General features: G+C 34.3%; 2 protein-coding genes across 2 annotated transcripts in view; one reads left to right on the top strand and one right to left on the bottom strand.

Annotated features, from left to right (window-relative positions):
* LOC105171900 (succinate--CoA ligase [ADP-forming] subunit alpha-2, mitochondrial) lies at positions 661-9,258 on the bottom strand. The gene is made up of 7 exons (XM_011093157.2): positions 8,978-9,258; positions 7,906-8,115; positions 6,129-6,299; positions 4,613-4,736; positions 3,687-3,748; positions 2,614-2,695; positions 661-1,220 (listed from the first exon to the last, which is right to left on the bottom strand). The coding sequence occupies exons 1-7, from the start codon at positions 9,182-9,184 to the stop codon at positions 1,084-1,086; spliced, it is 993 nt and encodes a 330-aa protein (XP_011091459.1). The 5' UTR covers positions 9,185-9,258; the 3' UTR covers positions 661-1,083.
* LOC105171899 (probable manganese-transporting ATPase PDR2) overlaps positions 11,652-17,185 on the top strand; it is a gene marked incomplete in the record, with an annotated part of 21,047 nt that continues 15,513 nt past the window's right edge. Inside the window, 7 exon segments of the mRNA XM_011093156.2 lie at positions 11,652-11,812; positions 12,180-12,461; positions 14,657-14,746; positions 15,856-16,058; positions 16,593-16,665; positions 16,825-16,997; positions 17,109-17,185. Coding sequence (XP_011091458.1) covers positions 12,213-12,461; positions 14,657-14,746; positions 15,856-16,058; positions 16,593-16,665; positions 16,825-16,997; positions 17,109-17,185 — 865 coding nt within the window.

The raw sequence follows: 17,185 nt of genomic DNA, 5'->3' as shown, positions 1-17,185 counted from the left end.
TAAAGTATCCCAAATGTATTACAAAACATATTCGATTCGATTTTTATTTTTGGTGTCGGTTTAGCAAATCATACCAAATACCGAAATATTATTCTTATTTAATTCTTATATACAGATTCTTCATATATTAATTATTTTTATACTATATCTATTCTTTTACTGAATAAGAAATAAAAAATAAATTAAAAAATTATTATTTTTAATATTTAATTTTTAGTTATGTTTTTGCACTTTTATCAACAAAAAAAAAAGCTCTATTTTAGTGTGTGGCATTATTAATTTATCAAAATTTCAACCGGATACAATTTTAATTCGATTTGCCATTTCGTTTTTAAGAGAAAGGGTATTGAGGAAGTTGATTGGAGCAGCTGCTGCTGCCTGTAGTGCAAAGCCACAAAAATAGTTCAGTGGATTTTACTTTTCTTTTGAAGACATATTATCTTCTGTCTTCATTATAAGACTTGTTAACTTCCATGCTAGGACATTTAGCTGTCTTCTCCCAAATGTTCAAGGCTGCGTTTGATCCAGCTATTGAGGTTGTCGTTCTGCACTACAGTCATATGAGCAAAATAAAGGAAAGGGTCAGTAATACTGCAAGGAAGCTATCTTAAAGCGTCAAATATGGTTGATTCCCCCAATCACTGATAGGTCTCTAAGTAATTTCTCGAAACTGAAACGGTAAGCCGTAATATAACAAAAGCACCAACTGGGAACTGTATGTAAGAATATGAAAACCGCAAGGTTATCGACAAAAGGACTCCAATATGCCATCCAAGTGAAGAATCCAATTATATCAAACGGGAAGAATAATCTAAAGCTTCCAATTCCACATTCAAGGTAGTGGATACAATATTTTCACAACTTCCCCCTTCCAAGTAACTAAGGAACCGACATGATCCTCAATATCCTGAAGAGGATCACGATACTCTTCTGGCAGCATGGATGATACAATCCGCCGTAGAAATGTACTGGTTTGTTATTTGTAAAAGATATAGCAGGCTCGGGCGACAATTGGAAACTAGCTAATTTGCTTCCAGAAATTGGAAAAGACGGAAAAAAATATCATGAACTAATCTCACTGGCTCAAGCAAGACCCCTCTGTTTGAAGACTTCAAGCATTGCGGTGCCTATCTTTGCAGGCGACTCAACCACAGTAACTCCAGCTTCGCGTAAGGTCTTGATTTTGTCTTGTGCAGTACCCTTCCCTCCTGATACTATAGCTGCACATTGAGGAAAAGTCTGTCAATTTCTACTACCTAAATGAAATTATAATAAGACAAAGGAAACGACATTGATACTAATAAAGCTAACTTGCAAGCTTTTCAGGGCCATCTACTTAACAGAGGAGTTCAAAATTAAACTTTAACGATCTCCAGCCAGCTTAAGAACATAGCCAAACAGAGCTCGAGTCTATTTAATATGCAATTCCTCACCCACTTTGACCAAGATTTAATCATAAGTACTTATTGTAACGCTTCAAAAGTTATTAACAAATAGTGAAATGAAAACTTTTGATTTGAAATAATGCTCATGGATTCGAGCTCCGCAGGCAAGGCATGAGCTAAAACAGACAAGATCCAGCTTGTGGGGGGGCGACAAACAATAGGCACATTGAGCCCCCAACTGAGCTTGAGCTCCATGCATGACCAAAGCTTGGGTTTCAAAATTTTCATTCTATTTACTCCATAGTGGCACTGAAATCTGAACAGTAAAGAAAATAATCCTAGAGTCTCACATTCACAATGAAATTCATAAGTTACAGAAGTAGAAAAGGCCAAATCATTCAGCACATAGAAGTATTACACCAACGCTCTAAGTCAACTTAGATTAGAAAGGGATGATCAGCACATACACGATTTTCGGAAAACGTATGTAGAAGTATTACCATAAATGTTGCAGATATTCAAAAGTTCAAAAGCACATACTCACAAATGTAACTACTACCCAAATAGTTAGAATCCTTTAACATCTGAAAAGGTTCAACAAAGCTCAATGGCACTATCCTTCCAAGATTAACAACAAAAAAATTAAGAGTAAATCCTAACATGTCAAAATGTATTAGGTTGTCATGAGAACTTATGAATATTCTCTCACAATTAAGATCAATTAAGTCTTAAGAGCTCTATAAACTCCATAACCAGAAGAATGACTGCTGCTTTCTTTACTAATTAAATGGGGAAACAAAGAAGCACAATCCAGTGTATAAACTAGAAACTTACATGCATCTCTTTGGGCATCTACCAATACATAAATATATGTATGCACTCATGTGGCATAAATAAAAAATACTATTTGCATAATTACCTATTCATATTTCATATTATTGGGGTACAATAGTTGGCAATAGCTCCAAAAAGGGATTTCTCAGTCACAAAAGCTAAATATTCTCAGATTTCAGAAAGAGTGACAAGAAATAATAAATAAATGAGAAAATACAAATATGGAATAGCAGATAAAAAGTAGGGAAGGGAAGACATCCAAGGAAAAGAAACAAATGAAGGCTCGAAAAAAATCTCATTCACATATATTCTCTGTTTGAATTCATAGAAACGAGATAAGGCAAACTAATCACCAGAGAGTATTAATTCATATGAATTTAAGGTAATACAGTACCTCCTGCATGACCCATTCTTCGACCAGGTGGAGCGGTGAGTCCAGCAATAAAAGCAACTATAGGCTTTTCAGTCCCACTTTCCTGTTCCATTGAACAAAAGAGAGGGAAAATAATTCAAGTGTTTGCAAATAGCAACTGAAAGATACCAACAATAAGTAATCAAAAGTTCAAAACCTTTAATAACAAATATTGAAGTGAGGCATTTAGAGAAATGACATGAAAATCTGAACAGATAATCATGCAAACATACTGGATGATTTCATCTGATGCAAATGTTACTTTGGAATATAGAATATTGTGAATCTCTGGTCAGATGTGCTTAAGGCATGGCTGATGACCCTGCAATGCAGACATTGATAATCTAGAAGGAGAGGACTTGTCCAGCATTTAATGATTAAGAACTGTCATTTGACGAATAATGGTGTTTCTTTTCATTGTTCTGAACCAAAATCATTTCATTGACAGAGTACTGGATCTTATTCATAGTTATGCTATGGTAGCTATTCATTTGTTTACTTTCTATCTTTTTCATAGACCTCATGTTTTTCTGCATGGTATTGTTCAACCAGAGCGAGGGAGAGAGAGCAACTAACTTACATCTAGAAGTTAACATGCCATTTATCAAACAAAAAAGTTAGAAGAAAAGGTCGTATGGTGACATATCCTCTATAGAAGATAGAATCCCTGCACAGCATCAGCACAGATGCAACTTTTCTCATGACCTTCAAGCTTGACTATTCCTTCCACAAAATTTAGAAGCACAATTTTTGCATAAATATCTACTGATTTTCTCATAAACGCTCAAGATCATAGGCACAGCAGTGACACAGCATTGTAGCCATGGAAAGGTTCAGATGTCAAATAAGAACAACATTCAACTTCCCGAGTTTTAATGTAAATGATTCTAGCTTTACACGAGGTATGCAAGCAAATACAGGTGGTTTTAAATATTTTCCTCAAGGGCTTTCTTGAATTGCATACTAAACTAGATATGACCCTTGAATTAGAGAGAACCATACAGTTGTTAAATGCTGTACTTTCATGATATCATCAACTGTGAAGACAATTTTACCTTTATAAGGGCAGCAGCGTCCTCCTCTGCTGTGCCACCAATCTCACCAATAAGAATGATACCTAACATGTGAAATGCAAATAAAGTAAGCCATAGGATCTAACATTATCAGCAGTGAATTAGGTGAGGTATGAACAAATGTATTACCAATAGTATCTAACAAATGTAGACCAGATAAAATTTTGTAAAGCATAGTAAACACAGTGATAACATATATGAGTAGACCCAATGCTTGCTTGACCTTATGATTAAAACTATTTCTGCATTTACAGGGAGGCAAAAGAGTTTTCATTCAAGCTCTAATTTTTTATAACTAATCATGATTCAGTTGCAACCTAATCCAGCAGATCACTTACCAAGAGGAGATTGTTCTCACAATCTCATTCATTTTATTGCTAATTCTGTGCTTGGTAATTATCTAAATACCTATAACTTCTTTTATCTAGATATGATGATAACATAAGTGCCAAAAGGGCTTTATAGTGTGAACTTCCCATTGGGTGTGACATCTCCAACACACACAGAAACCTAATGGTTTGTGGTGAACAGAAGTTATTCCTTACAAAGCAAAAGGATTTGGAGGCAAATGTTTCAAGAAAGTCAAAGAGGAGATACATAGAGAGCAAGCTATTGGCGTGTCTCTCAACTCCCAGAGGGTCACATGACTCACATCTAAATTTAACCTGGTATTTATTTTTCTTGCATGACGTCTGTGCATGTTCAAGCAACTTCATCAAGCGAAGAAAGAGAGGAGAGATTATAGTAGCTCACTACAACTTGAATACTTGTTAGAAATAAAGCATAAGAATTAACATAGTGTGTACAGAACTGTTCACCACACGGCCACATGCAAAATGGATTGGTGTTGTCATATCAAGTGATATCAAGGTGGCAAATTAGAATGAAACATCTTGGAAAAACTTTACCTTCTGTCTGTGGATCCACAAGAAACTTTTCTATGCAATCAACAAAGTTTGTCCCATTGAAAGGATCCCCACCAATTCCCACACACGTTGACTGCCCAAGGCCAACAGCAGTTGTTTGGAAGACCTAGAAAACACCATAATCAACAAGGTTATTTTCAGACAGTCAGAAGAATATCCAATTAGACAACCATCATGACCAAATTCTCATGTCCAAGGGGAAAAATGTGCTGCCAAACACACAATGGTCTGATTATCAGATTGCCAGTCCATTTAGAACTGGATTAACCATTCCTGAACAATATTTTCCCCTATTTTACTTTGTGGACCTACTTCTGCTGCATCAATGAAACCTCCGATTTTTTGGCTTAATTAAGTAAAAGAGGCAATTAGTAGAGAATTGGATGTAATAAGTCTACTACAAATAATCTAACATGGCTTTGTTGGATAATGTAAATTCAGACAGCGAACACATGTTTAAGACAAGCTTACTTTTGTCTGAAAGATATCACTACTTTCATGACTTCTATGATAGCTTGATGAATATGACAGACAGTCTCTACACAATGATTCACAGCAACAAAAATTAAAAACTAAATTAGGGCCACCAATGATGATTCTTAACATGTTTAGGGGGGAAAATATGCAATTGCATTCAAGCCTAACTCAATAAAATTCAGATCCTTTTTTTTTTATCAGAAAGAATAGAAGAAAGGAAGTCGACACGAATGCAAATCTAATGAAGATAAACTTGGGCAGCTATTTGAATATCAGATTGGATGATAGCAGACGGCTGTTATTTTTGGTAAATTTACTTCAGAGGGAACATGCTATACAATGTGGTGAAAGAAGGTTGCGAAACCGAATGGCGCATGAGAGACATACAGAAAAAGAGTAGATACTTAAGGTTGAATATAATAGTGATAGGGTGCATCTGTCATGACAAATTCAATAGTATAACAAGAGACATAGAATCCATGCACTTGTGTGCGCTACAACACAAAGGTATCTTTCAACATCCTAACCCAAGGCAAGATGGCCAGTATATGCATACATGGACCATACAAATACAATTAAATCATGTATTTAAAAAGATTAAGAATGAGGAAAAGGAAAATATTGGTCCTAAACATGGTATTATTTTACATAATCATATCTAAATCTTGCAGAATTGTAGAATTTGTCTGGCCTCTCCTTAACTCATTACTGATCTTAACGAGCCATTCAACAGATGCTGTCAAGAATAGGAAGCTAAATATTAACAGCTCTGGTTTTATTGAGTTATCATGACCATCATCAATCTAGTCATCTTTTGTAACTTTTTACCAGCAGCTGGTTTGAAGTTCTCATTCAAAGATAAATTGCCGCATAAAATACAAAGACAACAGGTGAAAAGGTAAACTTATAATTTATAGACTTTCGTACAGATCACTATGCTTTTGAGAGGCCTGATAGCAACAAATAGTGGTAGATCATTTTACTTCAGAAAAGATGTAGTCCCAAGAAAAGCGAATCTCACCGCTTCATAAGTCAAAGTACCAGATCGAGAAACAATTCCAATACGTCCTGGTTTGTGAATGTATCCTGGCATAATCCCAATTTTGCACTCCCCGGGCTTTATAATGCCAGGACAATTTGGACCAATAAGCCGAGTTTTTGACTGCTTATTAAGAGCGGCCTTAACACGAACCTGCAATTGAGAATATAACTCTTAAAGAACACAAACACCATTACAGGTATAAGCTAATGCAGAAGGGCGCAGTATACACATAAGCTTAGTTATGAAATTCCACAGGATATAAACCTGTGAGCAATGAAAATTTCCAGAAGTTCAATATAGCAACAACAACAGAATGCAAATTTTCAGACAATCAAATGAGGTTGAAAATGATCAATAACATGGCATTCTTCATGCTCAAATCACACTTTTGATGTGGTATAGACAACAATCTATAGCAACAACCAAGATCAGCAATTAATCTTAAGAGCAATCACCATTCAATAAGTGAGGATGCCTAAAGTAAAAGACAGAAGAGATGTGCATTATATATTTTTCCTGGCCTGGAAGTGGCCCATTTGAAAATAGTGTATACCAAATTAAAAGCTTTTAGCACGTAAGGACAACTCAATAATGGCTGCACTTAGTAACTCTGTATACGGGGAATCAAGAAACTAAACGAGAGAGCACCAGAATGTGCAATCTGAGAGTTTCTCTTCCAAAACTTCACAGAGCAGCAGAACCAGTAACTGGAACTTAAAAAAGAAATTATTAATTACCGTCACAACAATATTATAATGAGCTGTCAATGTCTTTCTCATGTTTTTGCAGTTAAACAAATCAACATACTATTTTTTAAGTGCTATATTCATTTTACACGAGAGACATTAGCTGTGTGTTTACTTCAATTTCCTCTATAACATATAGATTCTGTTGCGTTGGAACACACTTTTCTTACATCAGAACTTAAAAGGATTCCTTGTGGCTAACAAGACATAGTTCAGTATATGCCTATTAAACCTTTCCTTTTCAAAAAACAAGTGGATCAGATCCCCAACCAGTACCGAAGTTGGCCCCAGCTACTACGTGAAACTTTTGCCCTTGCATCAAAAGTTCCCAGTCAAAGCAGATTTCATGGATGATTTAGGAGCAGATTGTTGATCCAAAGAAGAAATGCTCGATCCACAAATTGTTATAGAAAATACTGAAATATTCATAAAAATTACCACAAATTCAAGCGGTACACGGAACAAGGTTACAAAATCAAAGTATTATCAAAGGATTTTGAGGTGAAGAAACTGAATTATAGTTTAAACTGTGTAATTGAAGCACTCATTTAAATCCATCTTATCATATCCAACATTCATGTGTGCAACAGTTCTTAAACAGACAATACCTTCTATGTGGGTTAAGCAATTTCACCACACAATGCTATTTTTGGTTACCAACAAACAGGAACCAACCCGTAAATGTTAGATAGAAGGGATAAATCTATCTACTCACATAATTGAGATCCAGAATAGAACGTTAGAAGATTGTTACTGCTTGATCACTAGTATGACTGGAGATAAGTGGCTCACCATTATTTTAAAACAGCCGGGAAAAGTTTCATGTGCCATACCAAGAAGATAATGAAATTGGACATGAATATCAGCCTATCATATTATTATTTAATCCATCCAATGGCATAAAAGATTTTTAAGTAGATAACCACATCTATCAGAATCGATTCCAGAATGATCAGCCAATTTGACTTTGTTGAATGAAAGACAAAGGTACAACTAAATAAATGTATTACCATGTCATGCTGTGGTATTCCCTCTGTGATGCAAACAACCAAATCCAGTTCAGCCTCCAACGACTCCATAATGGCTTTAGCTGCAAAAGGTGGCGGAACATAAATCACTGAAGCATTAGCCTTTGTTTCAGCTTTTGCTTCTGCCACGGAGTTGAAAACGGGGAGACCTAAGTGCTCTGTTCCACCTTTTCCAGGGGTAACTCCCCCAACCTATATATGCAGATATTACTAATATATGAGGACAATATAGCAAATTTAAATTCTAGTCACATACTTTTCGTCCAATATCATATGCAAAAGCAGCAATCCATTATTCTGGGGCCAAAGTAGAAGTCAAATATTTGCATACCAAACTTATTAATCATAGAAGTAGAAGTACAAATAATGCAAACAGGAAAGTTAGTCAATAACATGCAACAGAATTGCATATAAGTAGAAGAAACTTACATAAATCATCCAAGTTATTCGATTTAATCAGCAAAACTAACACTCTTTTACTAATACTTTGCATATCTTATATTAAGCAATAGTTATACTGTATCAAAAAAATAAAATCACAACACAACAGACGGAATAGGAAAACTAAGTTCCTAAATGAATAGTTAGAAAATAACTGGAACACATTGTAGAGAGTAAAACCTTCAATAATGGCACCATAACTTAGCTTCTTTAGATCACAAATGTACACATAATCCATAGGTTAGCTTATTTTTTAAACATTTTACCGTTGCCCAGCATTAAGCACTTCCCCAACTATTGACAAGGACAGGACAGCACCAAAAATATGAAAAAGGGAAAACAAATCCATTGAATGTAGTAATGAATCACATTTTCCTTTCAGCAAGCTACACCATAAACTTATAAGACCTCCAGAACAAAGTTGAGAAAAATTATAATACGTAAGAAGATAGATCTACAAACAAAATAAATGACTCTCATACTTTAACTTGTTCAAGCATTTCTCTAGTGTTCTCCTCGCCAAAATCTATATTATCAGCAAAATTCCCACAGAAAAAGAAAATCAGAAAATAAGTAAAAGAAAATGAAGATCAAATCGGCGGTGTAAGATTACCATTTTGGTACCATACTCGATTGCCTGTTCAGTGTGAAAAGTGCCATTCTTTCCAGTGATGCCTTGGCAGATGACGCGGGTGTTCTTATCGACGAAGACGGCGGGCGGAGGCGGCGGAGATCCGAAATTGCGGTGTTGCTGGAGCTCCTTCGGGCATAATAGCCGGCGGGATAAGTTGCCGATCAGTCTCGTGGCGTGACGGGCCATCGATTCGGTCTTTGACTGCTTTTTTCTCGCAGATGTACTTTAGGTTTTAACTGAAATGAGAACAGAGCTGGCCCGGACGAAGATCAAAATATATATGCATCCACGCAAAGGGTAGTTTCGGCATTTCAAGAGGACATGGTGCTTTTATTATTTTTTCTTTTCTCTTTCTTTTGGTATGTATTTTTCATAAAGGAAAGTGTTGATGGCAATGGGGCAGGTCTGGACGGTTTGCCCGGATTTGAGACCACTCCAGTTTCGTGAAAACCCGCCCCGCCCCACCTTGTCTTATTTAAATTTTTATTTTTTAATTAAGTAATATAAATTTAAAATTTAAATAATTTAATATAGTTTTTTTTATCTAAAATAAATTATATAATACAACTAATACATTCAATATTTTTTTGGTATTTCATATATAAAGTTGGATATACAATATTATTTAAAAATTTATTTATAATATTATAATTTTCAATTAATAATGTATTGCATATGAATAAATAAATATATTAAAAAATAGATTAGGGTGGGTTCAGACGAGTACGGTATAAAATCCATAACCCACTCTGGACCTGACAGACTCCGTGTAGCATGTCAAAACAATCTTTTTATGATCAAATTATCCTTATACATCTTCACATGTTAATACATGTGAGGAGATATATTTTCAATGTTATAAGGGTAGTTTAGCAATAAAAAAATTATTTGACCTGAAATAACTCAATTGATGGTAAGTATCAACTTTTATTCAGTTTTTTTTATTGATATCAATAAATTCAGTTAAATTTAACGAACGGATAATCTATTTGTTATACAAAAGCAAACCTCATGGATAATAAATGTAATTTTCAAACTACAGAGGGTCCACGTGTATTTACATCAAATCTCAAGGGATGGGCTTGTAATTATTCCTATTATTATTTAAACTTGTTTGAATTATTATTGAAATTAAAAAAATTATATTTGAATTTATGTTTGATTATTAATCTAATCGATCTCGAATAAATTTTAATTGGATCAAACATGAGTCGAACTCGAATAATTTAATAGTTTTTTATTAGGATGATGTAAGATGCGCTTTGTCTTATTATTAGGTGTAAATGTAAGTGAACCACACACAATCTTTGTATTAGTCAAATGCAAGTAAAAACAGGAGTTAAGGCTTGCATTCCAAAAGCATGGTTTCATTTAGTCTCTCACACCCTAGCTATATATAGTCGAGTTGTGCCATTCATGGAAACTAATGATAGTTTCCTAAATCTAATTACAATAATATATTGAGATAAATTTACACACAATCAAAAAATGCTGGTTAAAATATCGATCATGAAATTTAAAAATCGGACACTAGTTATAATTATGGGTACGGGAAGTCTATAACAAGTTTCACTCAATTAATTATGGTTTTACAATTGAAATTTACACTTTTTGTCTATGATTTTGATTTTATTTTAGTTTTTTAGGTGATTATTAATTACTTATATTTATAATTTAAATATTATATTGTTAGTTACAAAAATACCTTAAATCACAATCTGATAAAACTGTGCCATTACCTTCATTTTCTAAAATATCAATAAATACCTCTACGAAATACATAAACTTTTTTTTTTATTATATTATATCTATCCGTATTAAGAACCAAATACAGTAAAACCTCTATAAATTAATAAACTCTCTAAAATAATAAAATATTTCGGTCCCGACTTGGGCCTTTGTAAAAAATCATCAAATTCGATAAGATAATAAGATAATAATTTTTTCAGAAAATTTCTTTATAAATATTAGGTCCCATTAAAACTCTAAATTAATAATTCATAAATATTACAATTATAAATATTATGGTAATTTACTAAAATATGAAGTTTGTAATGCTTTTTAAGCATTTGATTATTCATGGATGATTTTGCGATGCCTTTTAGAAGAAAAGACATGGTTATGTGTCATGAATTATTTTATTTTCAATATTGAGATTTATATAGTATACGTTTCATCATCATGTATGAATATATTTAATTGGCTATAATAGTTATTTAAGTACAACGAATTAATGTAAACATGTATATTTAAGTAATTCCAATGAATTGATACATGCGTCTATGAATGTAATAGTTAATTGTATACAACATGAATATATTTAATTAGTTACAAAGAATTGATTTATGCATGAAACATATATGAATTCATTTATTTTCAATACATATGTACTAAATTTGTTAAATTTAAAAAGTCTCTCTTGTAATTAATAAAATATTAAATTATCGATAAATTAATATCTCTCTAAATTAATAAAAATTTATGGTCCCAAGATTATTAATTTATAAAAGTTTTACTGTATATTATTTTTCCTACTCATACTTAAATCATAATATAAATAGTATTTTATTTATTTACATATATTTGTGAATGTGAAAGTAGTGAAGAAAAGTTGTATACTTAGCTTTGGTAAAGTAAAAGAAAATATTTATAGTACTGAACTTTTACTTTGGAATTTTTTGTGGAAGTTGCAGAATTGTAGAAACGCCGAGTGAGAAGCAGTCCCGCCGACTCGGGGCCTCTACTCCTCCGTCTCAACTTGCAGAGCCCTAACACCCCCAGGCCACTCGACATTATCCGGACCCACAGCAAGAGGTTTGCGCAATTCTTCTCTTTTGATCTCTTGATTTCTCTATATCTTGTGTTTTTCTTATTTTTATTTTGTTGTTATTTATGGGAAAGGAATCGCAAGAATTTGTTCGAATTCACAACTCTGTAAAAGCTCGTAGTTCTTCGGATGTGAGAGTTTCGATTCGTAAAGTTATGGGTAAAATGGATAGAAAATTATTTGTTTTCTAGGTCTTGCTCCGGAAGTGAAAAAAAGAGATCTGTCGTACAGATCAATACTTCTGTCTCCCAAGTTGCAAATCCAAATGGATGAAGACTGCTTGAAGTTTTTGTCATAAAAATTCGTGAAAGTGTTATTACCTCCTTTCTTTATTCCGTCTCTTGCAAATTGCAGATAATTTCTGGTTGAATCAACAGAAGAAGTGAGATGTCAAGGTTTCATGTTGGTGGGAAAGTGGTAGATACTGTTGATTTATTGCGAAAGAGGCATTGGGGATGGCGTTTGGATATGTGGCCTTTCACGATTCTCTATGGAGTGTGGCTGGCAGCTGTAGTCCCTAGCCTGGATTTCGGGGATGCCTCAATAGTTTTGGGCGGTATTTTGGCATTTCATGTTCTGGTTTTTCTGTTCACAGTGTGGTCTGTGGACTTCAAATGCTTTGTGCAGTATTCTAAGGTTCAATTTCTTGGTTCCCCTCCATGCATATTGCTCACTGTCTTGGTGACAGCTTTTTTGTTTTGTTCGTATGTTTTATTTGTTAAGGCTTACTAGATATTTTGTATATATGTTAAGAGAGCAATAGTTAAGAGTTTGCAAGTTATTATGAAGAACGACTATGTGAACAAAGATGTTCCGTAAATGTTAGATTGGTTGGTTGAGTCATATTTTTGTAACTTTGCTTCAATGGAACTTTTGATGCATGGGACAAGTCATATATTAGGGCAAAAGAGAAAAGGTATAGCGTTGCTAATTAGTGATGCTTTAGATCACATAATCTAATGTCACTTGCAATGTACCGTCTAATGGAGCGGGATTTCATGACTTTAAAAGTGGAAACATTGTTCTAAAAGCACTAGGTGCTGCTAAGTAGCGAGTTACTAATAGTTAGTTGTCCACAGCATGCTATTCTTGCATTGGTGGGCATCTTCTGGGATTTCCGGTGGCCATAGTTGCAAACTGAAATGATGGTGCAAATTGATAAAGAATGTCATGCAACTATATAATACCTGGAACTCAAGTATATCCGAAGAAGAAAAGAGATAATGAGAGAGAGGACAAGGGGAGCTGGCGTTAAGGTTGACTAAAGAATTGGATGAATGCGCATACTAGGCTTCCTATTTGCTTGTTTTGATTTTTTATATTATATCTCTTTTATGCATCTCTTTGATGATGTAAAGAAAGTAGTGGGAGGGAACTATTACAATTTGGTGATATTTTTGGTAACTGATAATATAATTTACACTTTCTCCGAGCTGCTCGTGGCCTGTCTAAATTTTCAATTTGTTTTTCCAGTTCTACCCTGCTTTATGAGTTAGGTCATGCTGCATTACTTTGTCAAATCAGGATCTTTTTGTTGTTATTAATTTTCCAAAATAGTCCGTATATTTTTTGCAACTATGTGCTTTCTGGTAGCTTGAGATTGTCAATCTGGACATCCTTCCGACATAGACGAATATCCCTTTTGGATTCTCCTACTGTTAGGTGATACTCATCAACTTTGTGGAAATAATTGCTTGGACTTCAGACTTCAAATAATTTTTGATGGCGAATGAATCTGTTGTCTGAATGTATGTTTGCAATCACTACAAGTATGAACTCAAAGTTGTGGAATATCCAATGGTTTCTCTTATCTATAGTTCAACTTGTCTTCAGGACTTCTCTTTATTATACTTCTTCAACCTTATATACATGTGTGGCATTTGATATATATTTTGCCCTTTGTATCAAATTTGATTTTATCTATTTTCTTAGCTGGGTGGCTCTTCTTTTATCCTTGAAAAATATGAAGGCTAGCTATATAGGTCCACTCGATTAATGTGCGCAAATCATATCTGTTAAAAACCAATCTCATGGAGGATTGTAAGAAAATGGAAATTTTCTGTAAGTAAAAACCTGAGAAGTTTTTAAATAAACGAAGTGTTTTTTTTTTGGGAAAACACTAGGTACTTAGCTTGGGTTTGTTGAATTTCTCATGCCATAGGGATGGGAGAACAAAATTAAGCTTTAAAGTCACCTTTCAATTGTGTGAATGATGTAGGTTATGTTTTATATTACTAAATGAAGTACAAAGCTTCTACAAGTTTCACAAAGTATTTTCTTGGGTAAAGTGGGTAGCTATTTTGAGGTAATCATCTGTGATAGACCAAGAAAGGTTAGTATCCTAAGTTCAAATGCAATTGTTATCTTCTATAATCAAAGGAATATATTCTTATCGCTTTTTATTACAGATAATTAAGGAAATAACATTAACTGTTTTTGGAATGAGAAGGTTATTCCTGCATGTTCAAAAAAGGGAGTTAAGATCTTTTCAACCATGTATGCTCAATATATTATCCAATACAAAGTGGCCGACCATGTACATTCATCAGTCTGTGCTTGTGCTTCTGTAATTTCCTCATATGTAATCTTTAGTGTTTCTAGTCATACTTGTTGACTCAGCTTTGTGCATCAAACAGAATTTTCTAACAGCTCTGATTTGGCGCATGTGTCTCATCAAAAGCTAACATCATTCTCTGCCTTTCACGTTGACTTGTACCTTACTTTTGGTTAGGGGGCCGTTTGCTTGGGTTTTTATTTTCAGTTTTCAGTTTTTTATTACACAAACAATTTTCTATTCTATTTCTAAAAGCCTTTTAAATGATTTATGGCAGGTTAATGATATTTACCGGGCGGATGCCTGCAAAATTACTCCAGCTAAATTTTCTGGCTCGAAAGAAGTTGTGCCCCTTCACTTTCGTAAGGTTGGGGACCTGATTCTCCCTCCTTTTCTCTTGACTACGTTGCATGTTCCTTTTGGCTTGAAACCCATGTTCTATATACCTTATTCTATCACGGTCCCTTTCAAGTTGTGTCTATAGTACTTTGATAAATCTGAACTTGTGTTCTTAGGGTGGAGATCAGTTGGATCACACTGGTATTCTATGTAAGAAGTCTGGTATTTGTCTCATCTAATTATGTAAATAGGTCTAGAATCGAACAGAATCTTGTCAAATGAGCTGGCAATAAATGTGATCGACATGTTTATTTTCACTTCTTATTTGCCTGGGAAACGGTGTTCCTTGTCCATTGACCTTAATGGATTTTAAAATGAGTGTGCAAAGCTTGGCATTCATGGGGTTGAAGTTAAATGCTTCAGGAGCTGGTTCATTAACTTCTGTTCCATCTTCTGTAGTTGGAAATGATTGAAGGAAAGAACTAAGAGGCACTTACAGAATAAGTGGTTAATCCTCTTGTTTAACTTTACATGGTAACCAAAATCTCCTTTAGTTGTTAAGTGTAGTATAGATTTGTGTAATGCGTAATATCTCATATCTGAAACTCCACAAGAGGTTAGTGAAGTACGCTTGGATTGCGGAACATGCAATATTGATATTTTTAGTATGAGTTCGTTTCCTGAATTCTAGATATATGCGTTAACTCTAAAATTGACCTGATAGAGGACTTCTTAACTATATTACCCAAACGGAACACATCTCCAGCAGTCGAGCTGTATCAATTTGCTTCCCTTCTTCACTAGTAATGCAATGTTTTTGTGTACAGCAGTAAAATCGAAATTGCAATCTGTTCTGAGAATTTTGCATTCATTAGTTTTGTCAACTTGCTTGGAGACTTTTCTTAAGCAAGTCGAGCTGTATCAATTTGCTTCCCTTCTTCACTAGTAATGCAATGGTTTTGTGTACAGCAGTAAAATTGAAATTGCAATCGTTCTGAGAATTTTGCATTCATTAGTTTTGTCAACTTGCTTGGAGACTTTTCTTAAGCAAGTCTATTCCCTGTGTGAAATATAAATAATTTTTTGTGTTATGGATCTTCCCTCCTGATTCTGATCAGTTTGTTTAATATTCTTTAGCTGGCAGGTTCATCTACATCATTGGATACGGAGGAAATCTACTTTGATTTCAGGAAGCAACGCTTTATATACTCACAGGAGAAAAATACCTTTTGTAAGCTTCCTTATCCATCCAAGGAAACAATTGGGTATTATCTCAAGAGTACTGGTTATGGTACAGAAGCTAAAATTGTGGCTGCTACTGAGAAATGGGGAAGGAATGTGTAAGTGTCACCATATACTGCACAATTGTATATGAGATGATGTTGGAATGGTGTCTTCGCATGTTATTTGCATTTGTGCTTTAATTAGATGAATCAGAACTGACATATTACATTAGCAGTGTGCTTTGGTTTTATTAACTAAAGTGTTAGACACTAGATTTAAACAGGGTACATAATCTTGCAAATATCTGCATCTATTGAATAGTAATAGTTTTGTTTGTGCATTGATCATGTGGTTGTGGCTGGAGTATTTGACTGCATGACGCGGTGCAGCTTCAACATTTTGTCTGCTCTTCATGGTCATCTGAAATTAGATTATTCCTTTGGTAGTTTTTTTATCCTTGTGTTATCAAGATTTACATGGTTTTATAATCAATACTATTGCGCATTATTACATCCTTTTCTAATTTTTATTTATTCTCAATGTACATGAACACTGGTTTATTTGAAAAGAATATTCCTTTGAAAAGACTATTCCTCTGCATTCGAGTTAGAGCTTTCCTTCTGCTAATAAAATGGATCCATATTGTGCAGATTTGAATATCCTCAACCCACATTCCAAAAATTGATGAAAGAGCAAATCATGGAACCATTTTTTGTATTCCAGGTTTGTTGTAATTCCAACTTCCGTTTCATTTCCACCCGATGGAATTGGTTTTTTTTGGGATTTATTTAAGCTGTGCACTGTTTTTTTTTTCTATTTTTATTTCTTCATGAGTACTGTATTTGGTGTTCTCTAATATATGGCGCTGCCATTTGCATTTAGGTTTTCTGTGTGGGCCTGTGGTGTTTGGACGAATACTGGTATTATAGTCTATTCACTCTATTCATGCTCTTCATGTTTGAGTCAACAATGGCAAAAAGCCGTCTGAAGACTCTGTCTGAGCTTAGACGTGTAAAAGTGGATAGCCAGACTTTGATGGTGTATCGTTGTGGAAAGTATGTGATACAGATCAAAATTCATTTCCCTTTTTTTTTTCAATTTCACTGGCCTTTTTGTGTTTTTGATACTTTATTTGCGTATCCTTTACATTATAAGTTGCAATTTAGGTGGGTTAAACTCTCTGGGACAGAACTTCTACCTGGTGATGTTGTGTCTATTGGACGCTCTACTGGTCTAGACGGAG

The sequence above is a fragment of the Sesamum indicum genome, linkage group LG10 (assembly GCF_000512975.1).
Source record: "Sesamum indicum cultivar Zhongzhi No. 13 linkage group LG10, S_indicum_v1.0, whole genome shotgun sequence".
In the NCBI taxonomy this organism is placed as follows: domain Eukaryota; kingdom Viridiplantae; phylum Streptophyta; class Magnoliopsida; order Lamiales; family Pedaliaceae; genus Sesamum; species Sesamum indicum.
The sequence above is the reverse complement of the archived record's forward strand: the minus strand, read 5'-3'. Positions and strand labels throughout refer to the sequence as shown.

Bases quoted from the DNA above. Each gene is read 5' to 3' on its own strand.
- LOC105171900 (XM_011093157.2), bottom strand. From the start codon at position 9,184: ATGGCCCGTCACGCCACGAGACTGATCGGCAACTTATCCCGCCGGCTA. The intron at 4,737-6,128 runs GTGAGATTCGCT...GGTGTTTTCTAG, and splicing joins GTACTTTGACTTATGAAGCG to GTCTTCCAAACAACTGCTGT. The intron at 2,696-3,686 runs GTAAAATTGTCT...TCAATGGAACAG, and splicing joins ACGCTGCTGCCCTTATAAAG to GAAAGTGGGACTGAAAAGCC.